The sequence below is a fragment of the Ixodes scapularis genome, unplaced genomic scaffold (genome assembly GCF_016920785.2).
Source record: "Ixodes scapularis isolate PalLabHiFi unplaced genomic scaffold, ASM1692078v2 PGA_scaffold4__175_contigs__length_147842914, whole genome shotgun sequence".
In the NCBI taxonomy this organism is placed as follows: Eukaryota; Metazoa; Arthropoda; class Arachnida; order Ixodida; family Ixodidae; genus Ixodes; species Ixodes scapularis.
Genome location: NW_024609879.1, coordinates 30965581 through 30989733, shown reverse-complemented (window position 1 = coordinate 30989733; position 24153 = coordinate 30965581). Strand labels below are relative to the sequence as shown.

At 46.6% G+C, this 24153-nt stretch overlaps 1 protein-coding gene across 1 annotated transcript in view; it reads right to left on the bottom strand.

Moving 5' to 3' along the window:
• The window catches only part of LOC121837729 (arylsulfatase B-like), a 60693-nt gene extending 37038 nt beyond the window's left edge, over positions 1-23655 (bottom strand). The window contains exons 1-3 of the mRNA XM_042293525.1: positions 23569-23655; positions 14827-14986; positions 7230-7342 (exon numbers count right to left, since the gene is read on the bottom strand). Of these exons, the coding sequence (XP_042149459.1) occupies positions 7230-7342; positions 14827-14986; positions 23569-23655 (360 nt within the window). The remainder of the gene's footprint in view (positions 1-7229; positions 7343-14826; positions 14987-23568) is intronic.
• Between the last annotated feature and the right edge of the window lie 498 nt (positions 23656-24153).

Below are 24153 nucleotides of genomic sequence, written 5' to 3'. Positions count from 1 at the left end.
TCACAGCACATCAAAGCGCTCTTCTCCCCAACGCAATTGTGGACAGGAATGACCTCGCTGCAGACATCGCTACCATTCAGGACACCATCAGACTTCGTGAAGCCATTTTCAACATTGTGTTTCAACACCCACTCTCCTCTCTTATGCCTCGTTGCCCGGAGGATAATGTAAATAAGTAAATAGATGTCTCAATTTGATGATTTTGTGTGTCCCATCAATTTTGTTATTCAAAGTTCGGAGCAGAAATCCGAGTCTTAAATTAGGAGAAGTTTTCTAACGCCGGATGGTTGCAACCTCCACATAAGCACTAGTGATAGTAACGATTGAAAATATAAATACTCTGCCTGTTGCAAACTGAGAAGTGAACGTCCGGTCGTCATAAACTTGGCTCAAAAATAGTGTTCTGTTTGCGATCAGATTGGCCGACAACGTGTATGTACAACAGTAACTTATTTTAAAAGAAAACTTTTCTCGAGTATCCTCTCAGCACTGGCATCAAGTCACCTCTCGGAGAATTGGCACTGTTGTCGCCTTCGCTTGCTGGTGCACCCTCCGCCTGATGACCGATGCCTCAGATGCCGCTATCGGCGGTGTTTTGCAAACACGTGCTGGTGGACACTCGCAGCCACTTGTATTATATTACGAGAAGGTGGCGGAAGCGAAGTGCCGATACTGTACCTTTGGACGTGAACTTCTAGGCCTCTACCTCACCATCATGCAACTTTTGAGACTGCTTGGAGGTTTGTCGATTTCATAAGCTAACCGACCCCAAACGGATAACTTACAGTAATCGAAAAAAAAAGCCGTTTTTTCTCCAGCAAAAGTCGGCATCTTTCATTCATCACGTCGTTTACGAGTGACATCCGCTACGCCAAGTACACCGAGACCTCTGCCGCTGACGCACATTTTCTGATAGCCTGCAACACTGTCATTCCTACCGCTGTTCATTTTTTGGCTCTAAGAGCAACTCACCAAAGCGACCAAGACATCAGAAGATTAAGATCTACATCAAGAAACCTGCAGCAACGCGACGTTTCACTGCCGGGCTGGGATGCAACAATCATGTGTGACATGTCCGCTGAATCACCCCGACCAGTAGTGCCTTCAGTGAGTCTAGGTTTCGGCGACCCATTTTCAACTCGCTTCAGTCATTCGCACCCCGGCATTTTTGCGACCCAACACCTCATCACGCAACGCTTTGTTTGGCGCAGGATGAAAAAGATGTGCGCCTGTGGGCCCGAACCTGTGTCCGTTCTGAACGATCCAAGGTCCGTAGACACAACTTTGCACCTACCGGTACCATGCAGACCCCACGCTCGCTTTGAGAAAATCCACGTGTGCATCCTCGGACTTTTCCTGGGACCTGCTACATGCTTACTTCCATAAACAGGTAATATCCGTTGGCTACAGGGTTTTGCCACCACGGACATCTGCGCGACAGCCAATGAGAACACGCTCGTCTTGTTGGATAACGAGCTTCGGCGTCCGGTCATCCATTTCCAACGAAAGGGTCGCTCAGTTCCAATCCCCGTTATTCAAAATTAGTATGAAGCTCATAGTCCGATGACCTTCATAATTCGGGAATCTCCTGAGGTTCCAGGATCCTAACCACCGTGTACCATCCTGCGGCCAGCGACCTGGTGGAAGGATTCCACCGAACGCTGAAGGCTGAACTCAAAGCGTGCAACAGCCCGAACACCTCACGCGCACTGCAGCCCATTAAGTCACTAGGCCTGCGCACCGCCCGTAAGCAAGGCTTAGGATGTGCTGCCGCGGATTTATTATACAGACACACCCTTCGCCTTTCACAAGAAATGTTCGGAGGAAATTCTACTTCCACCATGGCCGATCCTCTCAGCTACTCCACCCAGCCTAAAGACGTCATGCGACACATTCGTGCTGCGACTTAAAGTCGGAACCACATGTCTTTGTTCGCCGAGATGCAGTCAAGAACCCGTTACAGCCGTATGGTGGCCGATTCGAAGTGCTAAAAAGCGCGACAAGTTTTTTTTTTTGTTTTTGTTTTGTTTTTATTCTTTTGAACTCGAACGGACGGCGGGATACCATTTGCATCGACCGCCCCTGCCCATCTTGATCCAGCACCAGTATCCAAAGTACAACCTCTTTTTTGTTTGGCCGTTCCCATTCCCACCACCGGCACCCCACTTACAAACCAAAGAGCGCAAGGATCATCGGTCGGTATGTTGGGCACATCGCCCTTGTGGCTCCTCTAGGGGACGGGGTGGTATTGTACTGCAGGCAGACATGTACGTAACGCATTACTATACGAGTTACTGCTACCTAGATCCTTCTTCTCGGTAATGAGTTACCTATTTGGTTTATTTTGTAGAAAAGAAACGACTGACGTACTTAGTTTTAAGGCAAATAACATGTCACGATAATCGTTACTCTTGAGGAGTGAAATGTACAACGCCTTGTAAGCAGCCTTGTTTTAATTCTAACCTGAGTATTCGTCTCTTACGACAATGGCACATGGAAAAAAACTGAAAAACAACTAAGCAGTATGACACTATAGCAACGTTTATCGCTGAACGCGTATGTCGAACTCTAGAGCTGAGAATGTATTTCACCGAGCGAACAGGATATGGATCGTTGGTCGAGCCCTGTAGAATCCTGTACGAACCGAATGCAAACCCGGAGGTTACCAACACGGGAGGCCACATAACACATTGTTATCTTCAAATTTTAGAAGCAGAGAGAACAAAAGAGAGAGAAGAATCCGAGATTCCCCAGCTCTTCCTGAAGCACAACACTGCCGTTGCTTTGAACGCGTCAGTAGAACGAATATTCACCGTCGCCGGACATGTATTATCATGGAGGCAGGTAAACATCGCTGATAAAAACTTGGAGAAGCGGCTAGTGCCTATGTGAAACGACTACTTAAAAGAAAAAAATAAACAATGAAGCAAAAACAGCTGTGAATTTGGTTGTCAAAGTAACAAGAAAATTAAATAGTTACTTTTGAGATCATGCAATGCATTCCTTTTCAGAATCGGTAAGGACTAGCGTATCTAGTTACATTTTTGAGCGAGTAACAAGTAAAAACATTAAGTGAATTTCTACGTAACGTGTACATCACTGACTGTAGCGTACAAGCGCTGGCTCAATACCAGCTAGAACACAAAACCTGCGCGTTTCCTCCTCTAAACGTCATCACGAGTAGATCCCCTGACCGCCCCTAGCTAGCCCGGATGAGCACCATCGTCTGCTACATCATCTGCGACATCTTCTGCTCCATCGCGTGCTTCAGTGGTCATGCTCAGGACAAGCTCACATTAATAGGCTGCTAAGACCGGCAGTCTTGATGGTGTCGCATGCACATTGCAAATGAACTGTGGTAGCTCGCCATCAGCTGGTGCTCAGCAGTCGCGCAGGCAGCTATGACCGCCAGTGAATGCGGCGAAGTTGTGACGTGTCCCCTACTCTCGTCAAGCTTCGGGGTGTTTGCCGCTTGGGGAGTGACGGGGATCTAGAAACTAAAGCCCCTCGATGTGTTTGCGTTTGTCTTGCAAGTAGCGTCAAATGCGCGAGTGCACAAGACCCGCGTCTCGAGCGGCCCTTGGAAGCGAATGGCGGGGCAGCACTGAAATGAGCGGCCCTAGGAAGCGAATGGCGGCGGAGCACCCGCTCGTGGCACGTGTCTCGCGCGGTTTCACAACAATGGTTGGCGGTACTTGTAAAAAACGCCTTTATCAAGGGGCTTTACTAGAAACGAAACGTCATGCGCTTGCTCTTCGTGTTCTAGGAGATATTGGCTGACGACGCCACACCTGTCGCGATATGTTGTATTTCGCCCCTGACACACCAGACCAGACTTGTACGTAATCCGTTACAACCCGAAGGAAAAATCCATCAATGTAACCCTGTTTGGCAGTCAATGTTTTCTAGTGGACCGCTGAATGTGCCTGACTGTACGTCAAGCATGTCTGATTGGCCAACAAGTTACTCTGACCGACAGTCAAACTCCAGTCAGACCCCGCTTGTCAGCTTTCTGATGGTTTCCTGGTGGCAGTCGGCCGCCGCGAAATGCCATCAGGATGTCTTGGTGGCGATTCTGATTGTACATCGATTGTCTCTGACTGTACGTCAGAAAGCTTTTACGTGCAGACACACGTACGGTCAAAGGACGTAAAGTTCGTTCGGATACCACTATTTCGTCAAATCTATGAATACGAAAAGTAATCTATGCACGAGAAAACGATTTCGGGACGTGAGCCCATAAAACCGCTGACGCTAGAGATATGAAACGTAACCGACCGACAACCTTGATCAGAAGCCCGCCGAGGCGCCGAACACGACACTTCGCACTTCGCTTCGCCCATAGAGGCTTCGCCGAGCTTTCATGAACGATCGCTCTCGACTCGTTTTGTTTGCCCCCTCGCTCCAACCTGTCGATCCTGCCCGGGCTCTACAATGTCTTGTGTTTTAGTAGAATTTCTACTCGACAAGACCCAGCCTGTTGTGAGTTCCGACGATGTAAGGGACTTTAGCGGTGTAGTTGAAGACGACAGGGTGTACCAGGTCTACTGGGCCGGTGATGCGCGAACAAAAGGATCGTTCTACGACGCGAAAATACTCTACATGGCAGGTGAGTAGAACTGAAGTACGGCGAGTGATGTACGAGTGCGTTGCATAACATGCTGACGGCTTAACTGCATTTGCAGCCAAAACATTTCGTATAAAACGAATAGTCAACTCGAGTTTCTCTAACGGTGGCGTAGCATAGCGGTTACGGTGTCCGATTTGTACCCATGTGGTCGCGGGTTCGATGCGCGGTGGTGCTGCTTTATTTAGTTTATTTTTTTTTTCGAACATTTTGTTTTATCGAGGAATTTGGCGATATTTATGAGTGCTTATAGCTTTACTTTTATATAAATGCTGCCCTTGTTGATAAAATTCTCTTGGCAGTGGCAGTCAGACGTCATCTGATGGACCATCAGATGACGTCTGATGGTCCATCACGTTCCACCAAGGCTGCTGACTGGCAGTCAGTGTCCCAAATTACGTAGCTTGATGGAATTTTCAATAGGGAAGTAACGAAATTACTTGTAATCCCTTACATTTATCAGTAATTTTGTAACGGAATAATTGCATATTTTCTGGAGTAATTTTAAAGTAATTCCTTTACGTTTGTGACGTAACGGATTCCTTGTAATCCGTTACATTTTTTTTGTCAGAACCAACCCCCCCCCCCCCCGCCTCCATTCCAAATAAAGATTTTTTTTTTTTGTAAAGTCGAACGCAGTGGCATTGTCACGCGAATCGACTAGCGTAAAGGGAGGCTTAGCACTTTTCAGTTCCTCAAAGCCTTTTTTTGCAACACCAAGCCCCTGAATCTACCCTTTTTTTAGACCCTAACATCAATGTAAAAAAAATCTAAATAACAATTCACGAAAAGAAAAAAAAAAGGGGGGGGGGGGCGGGGCAGGTTATTTCCGTTTTTTTTTTTTTAATCCCTTTGTCTTTGCGATCGAAGACGGGGAGAGGAGGACACCAAGCGATTGTGCGCCTCTTCGAGAAGCTCGAGGCGGTAAGTGCACTGAAAAGAATTAACAATGTCTTTCTCGGACATAGTGACTACGACCATTTTCATAATGTCACAACAGGAGACAACGCTCCGTCTACCCTACCCTTTCTGTGAGTCAGCTTTTTGCGAGCATTTAGAATATGGTAACAGTCTTCCTTTCTTCTTCTTCCTGTTTTGCCCCAGCTGGACGCATCTTATCTCAAGCAGATATTTTTACAAATGAAACATGATGGTAGCTGACGTAGACTTGATATTCTGGGCTTGAGGAGAGGGTGAAATTTGTGAGTGGGGCCATAGCGCTACTCTTTGCTGCTCGTGGCATCAGCGGACATCTATCTGGGGAACACCGGAGTAAACTGCAGTCGGTTCGTGCTCCGTGCGTTTTTGAACAGCACCAAGAAAGATACACAGGGTGAACGAGCGTTTACATTTCCCTGTTTTAACCGATGTTCTAATTAATTGTTGTTATGAGTGTCCTTCTTTTTCTTTTATAACTGATATTTATATACTGGAAACTTTTTTTTATTCACCAACGTCTCAAGTGAGGCTTGAACTGTTCAGAACCAAAGGAAGAAGAATATCGAGCCAAACCTTATTTATTATTTAATTATCACCTTACTGTTACAACTGTGTTTTGCTATTGATGACTTCTATGGCTTCGCGATTTAGAGAATGGAGAATTTTAGTAGATCGGTCCGATGACTCCGATAACGATATCCGATACTTCGGCGCCGTCTTTGCATATGCATCATATCGTTATCGGGTACCGTTATCGCGAATATGGGAGGTATCGGAAGGATCTACTAAATCTCTCAAATAGCAGGCAACGGCTGCAACGACGACGCTTTGCTCTACATTCGCGAGGAAAATAGTACTTCCCTTGCTTCGCTGAAAAAGCTCAATGCAGAGCATGAAGCATTCGTGAGGAACAATATGACACTCCCATCCAGTGCCTCAGCTCAAATTGTGTTCAGCGTAGCAGTCGACATATTGAGTAAGAGATAATGCAAAATGTCTGACGAGACATATAAGAGCCAGCTGTTGCTCAAAATACTCAAGGTCATTAAAAGGAACAGGTGGCAAGAATAAGAACTTGAATAACCCTCTTGCTTTTGTTTCTTACTTGATAACAATAATGTTAAAAGTAACGCCACGAAAGTAACGGATTACTTTTTCGGGTAACGGTCAGTTACTTTCATGGGAGGGTAATTGTAATCGTAATAAATTACAATTTAGCCTTGAGTAATTGTAAATGTAGCTCCTTACTATTTTTCAGTAACGTGTACAAGTCTGCACCAGACTCGCGTGGCAGTGACGAACATCACAAGCGGCACGGGACTGGCCCGAGCTACGGGCTTAGGCAGAAAAGCTAGAAACATGAGGACGCTTGGACAGACACTGGCACTGGAGGTTGAGCATCGACATTTGGTGCTCTCTGCTAGCTTCCATTTTTTTGTTCGATTATTTTTGCGGCGATAAAAATGTGTTATTTTACACGTCTTTCTGTCACCACATTGTCAACGCTTCATTTAGGGCTAGGTCAACTTCACCCACATACCTATTGTGGCATGCCCACTCTACAACTCGCAAAACCGCCACCTTCATGTCACAGGATATAAAAACGAAAGCAAGGAAATTCCAAAGAAAATCTAAAGACAAGTTTCATTAATTAATCGCTCACCTTGCCGATCAAGTGTGTTTCGTAGCCCAGGTCTTTAAAATACTCTGGCATAATTTTAAACTCCAGCGGCAGTCCATTTGGCTCGGCAGCAAGTAGCACTCCATGCTGTAGTCCTGTAACAAATGTCTATTTGTGACAAGGTTCAGACTCGGTTTTTGAGGACGTTAGTTGTTGTCGGCCGTCTAATGTTACCTCCCGAGGCTAACTAAGATATGTCAATTTGTTTGGACCGACGAAATACTTAGTGTCCACGTATGTCTACCTCAGGAGTCTCAAACTCCTTTGAGTTCGGGGGTCGGATAGCCTAAACCCTCCGGATCCTGGGAAAGAAGCGTCAAGCTCCCCGCATGGTCACTGTTTTGGTCTATGAAATGAGCGATTTCTACATTACTCTTCCGATCTTGGTGAGGCAATTCAAATTCGTTGTTGACTGGCAGCTTTATGAAGACGTTTCTTGTATGCCGAGATTCTGCTACCCACACACCCGTCGAAACAAGCGTACATCTTCGTACCAACACCATTTGTTGTGCCAGTGCTTTGAGGCACTGAAAAATAATATTACTGTTTTGAAATAAAGGTGCTCAGTGCGTCAAGGTGTGTGTGTTTGTGTTCGTTTCTAATGTGTAGTTGTGGGATGTACTTAGTACATGGTTGAAAAAATTCCGAGACTGCGGGTAAACGACACAACACTAGTAAGTCTCTACCGGGACTGTGAGTCTTCTATGTGACCGGCTATGGACTGCCCTTCTAGATGGGAACTTTCGCACTTCTTCCATGTTCACTCAGTGGCTTGCGCTAAAGAAGATGGACTATGACGTAGCTCTTAGAACTTTAAGACTTTGGATATTGCCGCGCCCAGGGCTGAGAAAGCAACGCTCGGTCACGGACCTCCAGAAAGTTCTCGTTTATTCATGTACCGCATGTAACTTCTATCATTTATTCCTGCTTTTGTTTTCTAGAAAGTGCGTGTTCATTCTCGCCCGATCACGCGACGCTCGAGCCGCTTTCGCCGAATCTTCGAGATAGCGACGCACTCTAGATAAGAGGCCGCCCGCGACCTTGTCGAGTCAGTCTCGCCCTAGCGCTCGATTCTGCTGACACGCCGACTTCGACGCCCGCGACGGTCTGCTTTCTTCTGTTTCCTTCTTTATTTTTGGCACAAGTTCGCCACATTAAACGTTTATTTATTTCTCTTTATTTCTTGTTTATTGGTCACGACTCACCACCCGTGACATTCTGGTGGAGGTGCGGGGTACCGCATGTTCGTGCAGCGCAGCCCTCCGAGTTCCCGCAGTACAAGTCCGAATCCAAGCTCCCGAGGACCCAACGAAGACCAGAACGAGACTCGATCAAGTCGCCGCACCCAAGGGCTGAACCCGGAATACGGACTTCTACCACCCAGGACCAGGCAGCCGACGATGGCCAACCAGGCGCAGACCCCGGCCGCTTCTGCCGTTGTGTACCTGCCGATCGCACCCAGGACTCCAACGCCTTTCCACGGAGACGTCCACGAGGACGTTGAAGACTGGCTGCAACACTACGAACGTGTAGCCCGCCACAACGGATGGACGACTGAACAATACCTCCACAATATCTACTTCGCGCTTGAAGGAACTGCGAGGCATTGGTTTGAAAACCACGAAGCGTCCTTCACTACGTGGGAGTCCTGCGCCGCGGAGTTGAAGCGAACGTTCCTCAACCACCACCGTCGGCAGCGAGCGGAGGACCTTCTCCAAACAAGGGTGCAGGGCCCCAACGAAAGCGTGACCAGCTTCGTAGAGGATGTCATGCGCCTATGTGCCCGAGCCGATCCGGAGGCAGCCGATGAGAAGAAGCTCCGCGTCCTCATGCGTGGCGTGAAGGCTGAAATTTTTGGAGGCCTTGTCCGCCATCCCCCGACAACCGTCGACGGTTTTGTGGCGGAAGCCACTAACATCGAGCGAGCGCTGTCGGCCCGAGCAAGCCATTATCATCGACTCGCCGGCGTGCCTGCTCCTCGAACCGCCGCATCTTGCCGACCAGACCTGAACGCCACCGGTGTCGACGGCCTTCGGGAAATCGTCCGCGACATCGTCCGGGAGGAGCTCCGGAAGCTGCTGCCTGCTGCCAACCAGCCGGCTGAGCTGTCGATCGCCGAAGTGGTGCGCGAAGAAGTCCAGCGGGCAATTCAACCGGAGGCTCCTGCCTGCGTAGCACCACCCGAAGAGCCCGCCCTGACCTACGCCGCAGTGGCCCGACGGCCACCGCCTCCTCGCCGCACCTATGTCACGCCGCCCCGACGTCAGCCTCCTGCGCCGCAGCACGACCGACGCCACGACGACCAGGTCCAGTACGCCTGCCCGGAGCCTCGCGCACCCCGCAAGACCGACGTGTGGCGAACGCCCGACCGACGCCCTCTGTGCTTCCATTGCGGGGAAGCGGACCACACCTACCGCCGATGCCCATACCGACGACTCGGGCTACGCGGGTTCCACCCGAACGACCCGCGCCCCCGTCATGGTGAACGCCCTATCGAGATCGACGAGTACCTGCGACGACCTCAGTCCCCCGAGCCTGCGTCCCCCCGAGAGTTCCGGTCGCCGTCACCGCGACGTCCAGCTTCGCCGATGCACCGACCGCGACGTGAAAGCCTGTCCCCCCTCGCTCCTCGCCGGGGAAACTAGGCGCGGCAACCCCTGGAGGTGGAGTTGCCGAAGACGACCGACGCCAAGATCCTCCACGAACGTCGGGGGGCCCCCACTCGAACGCCACCAGAGACCAAAACGACGCCGCTGCAGTGGTGTCCAATACCCTAAACGTCGTCATCGACGGCCACGACGCATCCGCACTCGTGGACACCGGAGCAGACTACTCAGTCTTGAGTGGGAGGCTCTCTCGCCGCCTTCGAAAAGTCATGACGCCGTGGGATGGACCACGAATAAGAACCGCCGGAGGACACCTCATTACACCAGTCGGGAGATGCACCGCTCGCGTCGAGATTCACGGCGAAACATGCCCTGTGAAGTTCGTCGTTCTGCAAGACTGTTCGAGGGACGTCATTCTCGGAATGGACTTCCTGTGTGAATACGGCGCCATCATCGACCTTGCGGAGAACAAGCTGACGCTTCGGAAGCCTGCCCCATCGGTGGAAAATACCAAACCGACGTTAGCTGCAGTGCGAGTCCTCGCCAGCCACGTAAACCTGCCACCGCTGTCGAGTGTATTTGTGCCCGTCGGGACCGAAGGAGCCACCTGCGGTGTAGCACTGCTGGAAGGAAGCGTCCAACTTCTCTCGGACGAGGGATTGGCATTGCAAGAGCCGTAACCGAGCTCCAGGACGGGCGTACAGTAGCCCTTGTCACCAATTTCCGGCAAGAGTCGCAGCACCTTACAAAGGGTACAACTGTGGGCTACGTCGAGGAAATCGAAGACTCAGCCGCGATCGCCGTGATCTCAGAAGACGCCTCTCCGACGCAGAACAAGACAATCACGTCCTCAGAGCCACATTAAACGTTTATTTATTTCTCTTTATTTCTTGTTTATTGGTCACGACTCACCACCCGTGACAATATATTCCCGGAGGAGGTCGAATCCAGTTTTGTCTTCCGCATTGTCTGTGCTAAAGAAGGTCGTCAACCCATGTGATGTTCATCTATAAAAACCGACGGAACGCATTCTTGCTAACGGCCCCAAAATTTTGTGTAAATATAAAACCGTCCAGGATGGATATTGTATTTCCGATTCATACTCTGTCAAGTGCCGTCTCCGACCCGGCGGTAAAAACTGCATTGATAACGTCTTCTTTAAAAAAGATGTCGGATTTGGTTGACGATTCGTACAAAAGCGACCGTAGGGACTTCAGCAAGATCGTATCAGTCAAGAGGGAATTAGATGAGAAAGAAGTAGTACTTTTTAGAAACCGATAAGTCGGGTTTGTTTTCAGTGTTACCAGTGTTGGAGTTCCGAAGGAAATCAGACGAAGCCATGGCGGGGTTGTTTAGACCTTTTGACGGTTGTTTGAAAAAGTCCAAAAGGGAAATTGTGAGGGTTTTAAGGACGACGATCTAGCAGCTTTGACCACCAGAATTAATAACGTTTCTAATGACACGTTTGTCATTAAATTTTTCCTTTAAGGGCAACTCCGCTCAATTCCGAAAAATTTAGGCTTCCATGTGATTCACATTCACAAAGCACTACTAAACAACTCTACGTCTTCGGATTTGCGAAATGTGGAATAGTATTTGTGTAATCCTAATTTAAACATCAGCAGATACCGAAACCGAAACTTCGGTTGCGTCAGGCAACATTGGTCTCGGGTCGTCAGAGTCATGGCACGTCACGTCGAACCACGTGGTCTTATGACGTTCGGGAGGGAGCGAGAAACAGGACACGCGACGCGAACAGGTCTTTTTTTTTTTTTTTTTTTTATTGGACGCGGGTTATTACCGTTTACGCCATGCGAAGCGTCGCATGGCGTGGACGGTGATGGCCCGGGGGAGAGGGGGAAGGGGAGAAGACGAAAGAGGAGAAGGGGAGCGGAGAAACCGACCGATAAGCGCGCAGGGCAGCGCAAACTAGCGCATCCGTGTTACGGTGATCACGTGAACGCCCGGTCAGCCAACACCGGGAGGACAAACTCATGACGTCATCGTTCAATTTCGCTCTGAGAAGTAAAAACAAGCAAAACGTGCGAATGACGTATCATGCCTCTGTCGTAGTGGTTCAACGTTGGCCGCTCCAAGTCCGTGGCATTGAGTGCGCTGACGATTGCGCCTCGCGCCGCACGCTAGAGTTGGCAGATTTCGCCGACTTGGCTCGCTTGAAGGTTTGCTGGCCAGTTTATTAAATATATAAACGGAATTAGATTGTAATATTTGACATGGGGTCTTCCTATATGATACTGAAGAGGGCTACATAGTTTTCTAAATATCAAAAATGAAGCGGAGTCGCCCTTTGAAGATCATAAGGTAGATCTTCCTCTAAGAGTAGTCATAAACGAGAATGGCACATGGCAGAAAATAGTGTCCTCATTTCTTCAGAAGACTCTCACGATCCTGGATACTAGATCCCCGTTGTCACTGCGGTGTTCTGATGGTTTAGTGGCTGAATTGCAGCCTTTCCACGGAAAGAAGTGCACGATATTTTCACTTGACATAAAATATCTGTACTATTCTTTAGAACCTAAGATGTTATTGGCTAGGGTCAGCAGCTTTTTGGAAGATCATTAGGTCAGTTTCCAGTCGCAATCGGGGATATCTGTTCAGGATGTTCTCAGGATTTTAGAAGTGCATCTAGGTTCTACGGTGGTGCAACATAACGGTCAAAGTTACATTCAGAAACAGGGTGTGTGTATTGGATCGGCGGTAGCCCCAACTCTTTCGGATATTTATCTAAGAGACCTAGTTCTGCGTCTTCTAGGGTCTTTTAGACATAGATCCCCTAAGGAAATTCTGGTGAGGAGGTACGCAGACGATATCTTGGTTTGTTCAACAGATGGCTCCTTAGCGGATTCTTTGGAGAAAGTAGTGTTCGAAGCAGCGCCCGAATTAAAGTTTTCGCTGGAACGACCGAGTGACGACCGTTTACAGTATCTCGATATTCAACTTAGGAATTGTTCGGGCCTTTGTTGGGAGTACGGAAAGTTCGCAGCAAAACCTCTTCTTCCTTTCAATAGCTGCCATTCTAAACATGTCAAACTGGGAATAATTCGGGATCTCGTCAATTGAACAGTACAGAAATCTTGCTCACATTTTATTGGCTCTTCTCCTCGTCGACTGACAGAACGTTTCGAGGTTGCTGGATATCCTCAGGAACATATTTTAAGGCAGTTGATGTATATGATATGTCCAAAGAAGTCAATTCAGAAAAATCATAGACCTTCAAAGCCAGTAGACCTTCCATATTTTCATAAAACTTCGCACAACATCAAAGCGTTAGCCAGCAGGTTTAATATTCGCACTGCCTTTTCTACAGATTATAGATTGAGCCGTTTGACCCCTTTTGCCTCGATGTTTCAGGTTGCATGATAAAACACAGAGAAAGGAATGTAGAAAATTCGTCGGGTGTCGTTTACAAGATACCCTTTGACTGTGGCCTCTGTTATATTGGACATACTAAACGCTGTATAAATGAGCGCTTTTTGGAACACAAACGTTGTATAATGGAAAAAGACCCGTACTCCGAAGTGTCAAAGCATGTTATCGAATGTAGGAACTGTGCACCGTTGTGGCATTTAACTTCAGAAGTGTTGCGGGAAAAAGAGGACCATAAGCGATTGATAAAAGAGTCATTAACAATACTAGGTCACAGGAACGTAGTTAATAAGCCGTCGTTTGGGTTGGACAACGAACTTCGGGGTTTTCTTAGGCTGCGAAAAGTTCTGACCTTCAAGGTTTATCTTTGTAGGTTTTCTGGTAGAAGAAACGTTAATTTTCTTTTTTTTGTGTGTGATAATGGGTTAATGTAGGTTTTCGGGTAGAAAAAACGCTAAGTCGTCTTTTGTGTGTGTGTGTGTGTTAATGGGCTTGGGCTTTCCAGTGTGTTTGGCGGTCGGGTAGCGAGGGGTCAAAGATAAGAGAGGTGCATGACGCAGAGTTCGTTGTCCTTGTATTTAGTCAATGGTTACATTAGTGGAAAGTGGCATTCTTTGGAGTTCTCACCCTCTCCCCCTTTTTTTCTTTTGTATCGAAGTGCCTATATAACCAGATTTCGGAAAATAAAAATTTCAGCTGTGTTAGAGACTTTTTAGTGTTGTGTCGTCTACCCGCAGTCTCGGGTTTTTTTCAACCATGTGCAATGTACACCAGCTCGTTTGCGCCCTAACTTTTTGTACTTAGTAGTTCAAATACCACAGGTACAGCATATACTAACAAAATGTGAATAAACGAAATTAGATATATAGTGAGCCGGTTTCTAATGCGCAAATGGTATCTTGAGGGGCAAGAAATTATACTTTTGGCGTATCGACAATTTTTTCTTTTTAATATTTATGGTGCATTTTGAATCCCTTACCTGCGTATTTTGAATGTGGGCAAAATAATATAGAATAAATACAAAATTATTCAATATATTTCAACTTTGTTTCAAGTACGGCCTCTTTTTGCCAAGGGTAGGTCGTAATACCGGGGAAACGCCACAGTTTAATTTCACTTCCTCTGGGTTAGTTTTCTACTTAATGTATTAATCTAATCTGCCGGTTAGTATATATCTGACTATTACAATGCAGGAAGGTGAAGAGACTTGGCTTGCTTCTAGTTTACCAGCTCGCAGAAGAACCAACGTTCACCAGCTACGTCCTTCTGCTCGAGCTTCGCCCGCGACGACCGCCCATTGCAGTCATAACCCCAGGCATCTTCGGGACTCTAACCCCGACTGTACAAGCGTCAAGCGCCGGCTAAAACAATCACACTCATTAAAAGCGCTGCGATCACGCATTCGATTCTATGCGTGCCGTGTTTATCACATGATAGCAAACTCACAAATACAACGACCAACGGGACATTGCAAGTTTTGCGCCCCTCAATTGTTCCCATCGATTCGCAGTGTCGGTAGAGCTTGAATTAAGTCTGAAAGGGAGCGTAACAACATATTCAACAATGAACCGAAGTTGCAGACATACCAGTGTGTATGGGGTACATCCCGGTCATGAGCGCGGCCCTGGATTGTGTGCATACCGGTTGAACGTAGTAGTTGTTCAGGATGATTCCGTCGGCAGCAAGAGCGTCCATGTTTGGAGTCGGGATCTGGGGAGACCCGTGAAAGCTGACGTCGTCCCAGCCCTGAAAGAACGCCGCCCTCACCGTTGTCAGAGGCGAAAAAGACTTTTCACGTACATTTATCAAATTGTGGCGAGGGTGAATGACGTGCTGTTGGGAATTCAGGACCGTTTAACACACAAAAGGCTCCAAAAGGGCATGTTCTATTGGAAAAAAAAAGACGTTGAGGTGAGTTCCATTTTTTATTTCGCTTAGAAATGCGGGGGTCGTAAGTGTATTTGAACACTCTAGCAAATCCTGCGGATCAAATGACGAAGGAACGCATAAAGAGCAACATTTGACATACATACGGTTTTGAATGTAAAGACGTCAAAACATTAAGGCTTAGGCGCACATTCGCGTTGGAGCGCGTTTAAGTGCGTTGCGGCGTCCTTGCGGCCAGGAGCGGTCGCTTGCGGTGCGACGAATGCCGTCCCGGAACGCTCGGTAGCGCGACGCGAGAGAGTAGAGACACTCCCTCAACACTCTCAACTTTCCAAGGCGTTGCGGTGAGTTCGACCAATCAGAGGCCGAGCAAGGAGAGGAAGGTCACGTGGTCTCTCGCGCCATTCGACTGTGCGTTTCTGGTACTCCGTTCGCGGAACCAGATTTTTTTTTTCTTTTTTCGTTTTGGGGGGTGGTGAGGAATGCGGGAGGACATTTTTTCAAAGACTGATGGCTCGAGCCGGACGGAATGTCGTGGAAGCCAGCAGGATTTTTTCATGATCGACCGCTTCGTCGACCCTGGCGCTGGGTCCCGCCTTGTTGCCGTGAATTTCGCTTGTTATTGGTGAGTCGCTAGCGACGATATGGTGTTCTTATAATCTCTTGATTACGAATGACTGCGCGTATATGTAACTGTATGTACAGTCGGGGACAAAAGTCCCCAGGACGCGCGCGCTGCGCCTGAAATGCATTGCTCTGCCATCTGCCGGCGGGTCGCCTGGTTTCGAGATCACACAAAAGCGCATGCGCGCTCTACTGTGCCTGCAAACATGTCTGTTTTCCCGCTCTTCTGCGGCGGGGAGCCTAACTCGGAATCGGGCGCGTGGTACCGCCTCGGAGATAGCGCTTACTGACATGGCATCTGTAATGCAAGGAGTCACGGCAGCTCGACCGAGCGATAAGCTCAACTAGTTATAAAGCAAGATGCGCTGACACGGCGAAATGCGGCGCAATGCCGCAGGTGGTATCTCTAGTTTCGGGATGTGTAGCAGACGCTCGTCAGCCGCAAGCGCTATCTCCGAGGCGGTACCACGCGCCCGATTCCGAGCTAAGCGCCGCAGAAGAGCGGGAAAACAGACATGTTTGCAGGAACAGTGGGACGCGCATGCGCATTTGTGTGATCTCGAAACCAGGGGACCCGCCGGCAGATGGCAGAGCAATGTGTTTCAGTCGCAGCTCGCACGTCCTGGGGACTTTTGTCCCCGACTGTATAAACTTGGTGCAAGCGCTCTTTGCAGCGCTACGCGTTCGTTTCCCGCTATGGAACACACGACGCTGAAACGCAGATGTTCGTATGGGCTTTTCCTCCGGATCGAGATTGAGGACCACGTCCGCGAAAAGGCGCAGATTCGGCCAAGGCGTCGCGTGTCGAAGCCTGACCGGGCACAGGTAACGCGGAGGCTGTTTTGTGTGCCAAGGCAGATCGGCGCCCCCCCTGTTTAGGCGTCCCGCGCTTTCTATGCCGATACTTCAACCGTCTTCTCTAAAGCCATTGGACGCCAGTTATCTGCAGCTTTACCTAAATTACACAAACCGCTTTTACGTCCTTCAACAATGTTCATCATGTCCGCGACAGAGCGATAGAACATCGCTTGAGCTTCCCGAGATCGCTAGAAAGGCTCACGGTGGTCGCATTTTCGAATTGTTACCGTCGCCAATTGAGCTTGCTCTGCACCCTGCTAGATAAGGATCACGCAAATAAGACAATCAAGGAGTGAAGAACCTATACTCCAAGTGTGGCTGAGAACGATATCCTAGCTCTCGGGCAAGGTGGATAATAAAAGTTATACGATTTAAATCGTGATTCATATAGCGATTTAGGTGAGACCAGTACGTTACTCTGATAATTTCACGTCATACCTTGTCCACACAAATAATCCAGACATTATTAATATTTACCGTTCGTTTGTCATTTGATGCTGTCTATATGTCTAAACCAGAATGTAAAGGAAAAAAAAATGGGAAAGTAGTGTTTCATTGCAATTAAGTCAGACCTCAAAAGAAAAGTAAGGTCTAGTTTCTTTTAGTAGCTAAAAAAATCGAACTGTTTTAGTTCTAGTGTAGCATGTATTACAAGAACAAAACTTGTTAATTAAACTGCACTTTAAATTTACTGTTTATTTTATCGCAATATTATTGCAATTTTAGAATTAATCAGTGAATCTGCCCTCCCGATAAAAATTCATCTAGCGGAAAGGAATCACCATTTTAGATGTACAGAGAGTAAAATCAAATTATTCTATATAGGTAAATACAATTTGACTAATTAAAACGCTATATAATTAAAAACAAAAATCACCTTGTCTTAGGTGTTACATATATACGTTTTATATTGTTCCCAGGTGTGCTGCCGTCAGTTTTGAAGCTGTGGCTGAGAGGTGAAAAGCCAAATAGCACTGATCTAGATGACAATCTGTTTTAATGGCAAAACCACTCTCAGGTAAAATAAATAAATAATAAACAGACACTTTGTTCTTCCTGCAGACGGAAGGCTCTGCGAGGGCAGGTCTCAATAGAATCATATCAGGTGTAGGCCGAGCCTTTAAACTCAGTTCAGCTTCAGGCCATAGGAAGAAGGAAGTATTTATGTTTAGACATCACACAAATACAACTATTGAGAACGCTACTTTTAGCGGAAAAAAAACTAGGACGTTCTTATCAACAGTAGTAACAGGGTATAATGCGTTCTATCGGGAAGAAACCAAACTAAGTTGTAAATTTTGCTGCTTTTTAATACCACCCCTGTGAAAACGCCAAGGAGCGCCAAATATGATGTTCACACTAAAAATGTATTTATTTTACAATTTCAATACTTTCAGCGCCCAGGTGCATTATAGAAGGGAGGGGCCAAAACAGAAACTAAGTAATAGGATAAAAGTAAGTCTAGTACAAACCTTTCAATGGAAACATGAGCAGGAATAGATTAACGAAAATTCACCGAAGACGCTTAAGACTTTCTACGTGTAGGAATGCGAAAGCATTATAGTTCTGCGGGTGAAATGTTTTCAAGTACTCTTTCTAAACGTATTAATGTTGTTTTTGCTGGTATTGTATTTGCGCTGGGTGTGTGTCGTCCTTTTGCAAATGGCGCTCCGGTGATGACGTCACGCTCGACCACTGCGCCGGCCCCCGCCGGCTCCACGGCTTCTGTGAAGAAACATCTGCTTTGCTGAGCTTTTCTTTGTGCTTTATTTCTGAGACGCGTCCGCTTTGACCTTGCGCCCCCCCCCCCCCCCCCCCCCCTGACTTCCGTCAAGAAGAATCTGTGGTGCTGTGCTTTTTTTGTGTTTTATTTCTGAGGCGCGTCCGCTTTAACCTTGAGTGGCGCGTGCTTGTCGGCATGTTTTTTTTATCTTCGGGCACAACGCCGCTGCCTTTTCGCCTAATGGAACAAGTAAAAGTTTCGCTTTAAACGTTATTGGTTATCGCAATTCTAAGTGAATCAACTCGTGAAATATACAGTAAAGGTGCGGGAAGGCGGTTGCATTGAGATGATGTTTTGCGAATGAAGAAGTTAATTTGACAACTGGTTGGGACAGAAATGAATTCCGACTTTGAACTGATGGTCAATGCTACGGGAAATGCACTGATGAGGAAGCATAACCTCATCTTTAAAGCGGGGTTAAAATAATACATTTGATAGTGCGAGTTAAAACGTATTTATTTAACGATCAATACATTTGATAAAAAAGACACAAACGAGAAATTTGGGCGACGCAACAAAAGACTAAGATATAGGTTAGCTTTCATGAATTGCTTGAGAAAATAAAACTCTCACTGCGATCTTGCAGAATCCTACGTTTAGACACGAGCGCGGTGTGACCGGTATCTCAGACTGGTCCAGCATATTCTATTTTAGAACGTGCTATGGTCTTAAATAATATAGTTTCAGGACACAGGGGTTAATGTAAAAACGAATAGTGTCACCTTGTATAGAAGGCATCATGTATAAACGCCGCATCAAAGCACGGTTTGTTTCAACTACTGATTCCTACCACTGGACTGATTTTTATTCTGTTTAATCATCAGTCTTAAGAGCAGCAAAGTGAGGGGATACTAGGCAAGCCTTCCCGTTCTACGCCCAACAAAAGTCAGGGTTTCACGATACAAATACGTATGTCGTGATAGCATTTCAGAAATATATTATGTATTTATATTTCATCCCCCACCTTAACGCCGAAGACCTCTTCGACGTTAAGGCGGGGGCTGCCTAGATAAAAACTCCGTTTTGCTTAAAAAAGACCTTCGGGGTGTCTGAGATCCATGCCTAAAAACCTATGCAAAGGCTTTGACCTGCCAGCCTCGAGAAACGCGATAGCCGCCCCCTCTAAAATGTACTTTATTATATTTTTCTCCCCCTAAACTAACAAACCCGATGTTCTGCTCCGCAGCATCATATCAGAAAACGGTTGGTGATAAAAGCGTCTGGCATCCTTCCTACTCAAGCAACTATCCTCTCTCATAGTCCCTCAACATTTCCGCATCACCAACTCCACTGACCTGATCTAACATCTAATCAGCCTCCGTGACCCGCCTCCTCCCCTCGGACTGTTCTTCTTAGACATGGAAGACATGTATTCTAATCTCGATATCGGTTTTCTGCTTGAGTCCGTCAAGAACGCCATAGATAAGCACGGGATGTGCAAGTTCCAAAACTCGTCGGGAGTCTTTGTTAAAGGTTGTTTTTTTTTTTAAATATACATTCAGTAGGCAGGCGTCTGCTTCGCGACATCTTCCTAATGCATTCTTAGTGACATCCTTCTAATGTATGTGGATGGGGCAATAAAGGCAAACTGGACTTCACGGTACCCGGGTGCCAGGTCTTCAGTTGAGGAAGATTACTATCTGGTAGTGCACCAGGAACAGACCCTACTTAATACCATCGTCAAAGCTCTCCCACCAAGCCCCTCCCTCCTTATGTTCAAAAGAGAGGACACTGAATGGTGTAACCTCCAATTCCTGAACCTACGCCTTAGTTATCGAGCCGGGAGATGTGCTGAGAGTCCAAACAGAGAGAAGAAAAACCAGTTTTGATTGTAAAGCAGTAAATGCAAAGGTGCAAGCGAGCTGGACAAGAATGACGATAATAAGTTCAGGAGAAGCGAACCAAAGGTCAAAGGACAAACACCAGTCCCCTAGCAGTGTTTGGAGCTTTGTGTTTCTCCTTTGTCCCCCTTGTTTCCTTCCTCCGAGGCTTATTATCGTAAAACCAGCATTCCCCTTCACCAGCGCCCACTAAAAAAACAGTCAAGCTACACTTGGTTAAATAACTCCTGACAACTGCGCGGGCCAAGTTCTGCCCTCATCTTGCCACACATCGCGTTAGCTTCCAGAATGATAGACTGAAGACAGGCTACCTAGAAGACCTTCTGGCAAATACTCTAAAGAGCCTTACCGCCTCCTCCAACACACCTTCCTCTACACCTCGACCCCACTGGAAACAATTCGCAGTCATTTCGTACATGCACAGCAGAGTACATCGCCTCAAGGCGCTCGCCTCACGTTTCGACGTAGGAGTCGTCTTCAAGTGTAAAATAAAACTCAAGGAAAAATGCTGGCAGGTTAATACTCCTTCCACTCCAAACCCCTGCCCCAAGAAACTTGAAAAATTCTTCATTCCCAGCCGGAGGGAGGGAATCTTTTCCATCTCTTTTTCTTGCGGAGGAGAATATATGGGATAAACGGGCCTATACCTAAATGATTGCCTGAGAGCGCACTTCCTAAAGGGGCGTCGGATCCAGCGAGAACTCGGTGCACCCGATAGCAGTACATCGTTGCTCATGCGGAGGATGCACGTCTAGGTTCACGAAAACGTGCGTTCTCGAGCGGCATCCTCAAAGATTCGGAAGGGAAGCAATGAAATTATTTGCGACAGAAAAAAACTCTGGCTTCAGTGTCGTTTACCCCTCGCTAGCCCTCTCTGATAGAGAAATGGATTTTCTGCGCCTGGAAATGTCCGTAATTACTAGACGACCTCGCTGAACGGCCCGCCCCCAAAGGGTAAACACCCCCCCTGACCTTCTCAGCCATTTTTCTTTCACCTGACTTCTCCCTCTGCCTCTTCCTTTTCCACTTTTTTCTAAGAAAGCGCGGGGGAACGAGCGATCACATTCCGTGGAATTAACTTTGTTCTGAATTTAAAGAATGTACTCGTCTGTGTGTTGTCCTCTTCATGTTCTATCATTCCTATTATCGAGTATACTTTACCACCAGGCTCGTTGGAGACATATTCTCTATTGTGTTAAGGGATTCGAGTGCAAAAGAAGTGAAGTGTAACATTTTCCTAGAAACTGATGAAACATGCAACTTTCGAGACTGCTGATTTGGTCAAACGACAGGTGGTCTATAGATATATAAAAAAAGGAATACCAAAGAAACCCAGCCTTCAACTACGTACAACGGACGGATTTTCCGTTCAGAATTCGTTCGACTAAATCGCTAATATCTTCAAGACGCGACACCAATAAAGCTTCGAGAATGGGACCACGATGTAGATATGTCACCTTGGATGCTTTCGCTGTTTCCACTGATGGCATGTGACAGCGACGAGGAGCAAACAATGTAAAGCCATCATTGTTTCTCAAGTTTTGACTTCATTTTCGTTCATTCGCTAGCTATGAACTCGAGATGTGCCACGGTATACCAGTTATGGCGACTCCGATGAGACTGTTTTATTGCGGTTGCCCCGCTATGCCTTCTAAAAGCTTGTTTCATCGCGCCGTAGGTTTCTGCGATAAGTGGCTCTTGTCTTCACTGCGATAACGACGCTGCAAGGGCATGTCGGGCTATAATCCTGTGCTAGGTGCACGTTCCAGAAAATGTTGACGAAGATTGGTCCACTCGGAATGGAGGCTGTGGTTGTCCGCCCTTTAACATTTAATCTCAGCGGTTAGAATATCCAATTCGAGCACGATCTTGTCTAGAACACTTGCAGTGTTTACAAGACGTCCGCAGGTTCTCTGTCGTTGTAGTATTCTGGAGATGAGTTCCTTTCAATCCAAGTATGAGATGCTCCAGATGATACCTGTGAGGTATTGTTGCCATCAAAAGCTGTGTGGTTTCGGTGGGAGCAGGCATTTCATCGGAATGTGATGGAACCTAATGTCATCAACGTATTTTATTTTTCGAGGCTACATTTCTGCTGTTGCATTGATTTTCGCGATTGCAACCACCAGAGCAATCTGAGACTTGATTGGTTGCAAACTATGCCGGGTGGTGCACGCTCACAAAGGACCTTTTGTGGTGACATCAGGAAATAAGATGTAATTTCAAATTGAAATAGTACTAAATTACATTACAAATAAAATGACATTGTCTTCGTCGTAGTCGTCATCGTACGACATTTTCGTTGTACCATAACCACGAGGACGACATTTTATTTTGAAAACGGCAGTTGATGACGATGGACTAATAGCTTTGGAGGATGGAAATGCGGATTTTCCCTTTGATATGGGACACGTGAACATAATATGCTGAATGTTCCGGCGAAGATAACTTGTTTGATAGTAAGGGACAGCATCTAATTATCTCTCGAATCCTAAATAAAATTACAGCATTTGACGATAAGAATAGGAAAGAACGAGCCACGACGCAAGGACCATGATTACAATACGGCATGTCTTGCGTTTGTTTTTAAAGACGTGGTTAACCATTGATTACATTCGGACGACCAATCCTATGATAAAATAAGCAAGCCTATGATAAAATAAAGTATAAGCAAAATTTAGCCGCAATGGCTATAAAAAAAACGAGCATTTTTTGTGTTCCATTCAGTATGTCCAAACATACGCTACACTAGGAACGATCTAAAAAATGAAACCCACCTTTTCGGCCCGATTAAATAATCTACGAAACGCAGACAGCTGGAACTCCATTAGAGTAACGCTGGCGATGGAGATACATTGTGAATGTTTGAGCGCGTAACGTTGCCTGATTCAAAGGACAGAAAACAAAAGTTATGAGTCGGCGCCCACCTAAGCCTAATATTTATGAACCCAAAATTTTAAATTATGTGCGCCTGCTAAATCCATTTCAGTAAAAGAGAGAAAAAAACTTGTTGACATGAAAAAAACAAAAACAATATTGCATCTTCTACTGGCATTTTTTCCCCACCCCCACTGAAATGAACGCCCCAGGTGCCCCCAAGGCAACTGAGACGTGGCCTCATAAAAAAAAAATTATTTATTTTCTATATTTTGGTTAATGCAACGTTATGTGCTCAACGATTCGCATATTATTTTCATAGCTAGCTTTAAATTCTAACCGATTTCCAGCTCTCTGCGATGCCTAGTTCATTTATGCGGGGGGGAAAAAGGGGTCATTTTCTCGACTGAGCCCGGCGCACAGGTTAACTAAGAGTATGAAAGAACGCTTTTACTTACCAGGCCATCCACAAGCATGAATATAATGTTGGGAGGTAACTTTGACGCCGATGAACCCAACACGAGGAAGACTAGCAGCAGTACCATTGGAAGTCGGGTCTTCTGGCAAAAAAAGCGAGTGGCAAAAATAAGTTAAAGTTCCGCCAGTTCCAGGTATCGTTTTGCTCGTTCAGAAGACAGTCACCTGCGTTGTCTTATTTTATTTTTCAAAAACAACATAGCGGGTTTTTACTAGAAAAGTGAGATAATCATTCAGATAGATAAAGCTCTTGGCAGAGCCATTAATATTCTGGGAGATTTAGATGAACGACTTTCGTCTCAGAAGCGATGGTTGATCATAAACATGAATGCTAACATTCGAATTCAGGAACTACTTCCTCATGATAATTGGCTTTTCGGAAGGAAATATGGCATATTTAAATTAAAAATACCAGGTTCGTGTTAAAGATATAGTCGGTTGTACATAATAATTGCCACACCCCTAACAGATTTGTGTTTACACCGACAGTAGAAAGATGAAATCGAGTGCTGATCAGAGTATAAAATATGCTGGAAAGAGTTGTGGTTTTACAAATAAATATCCGG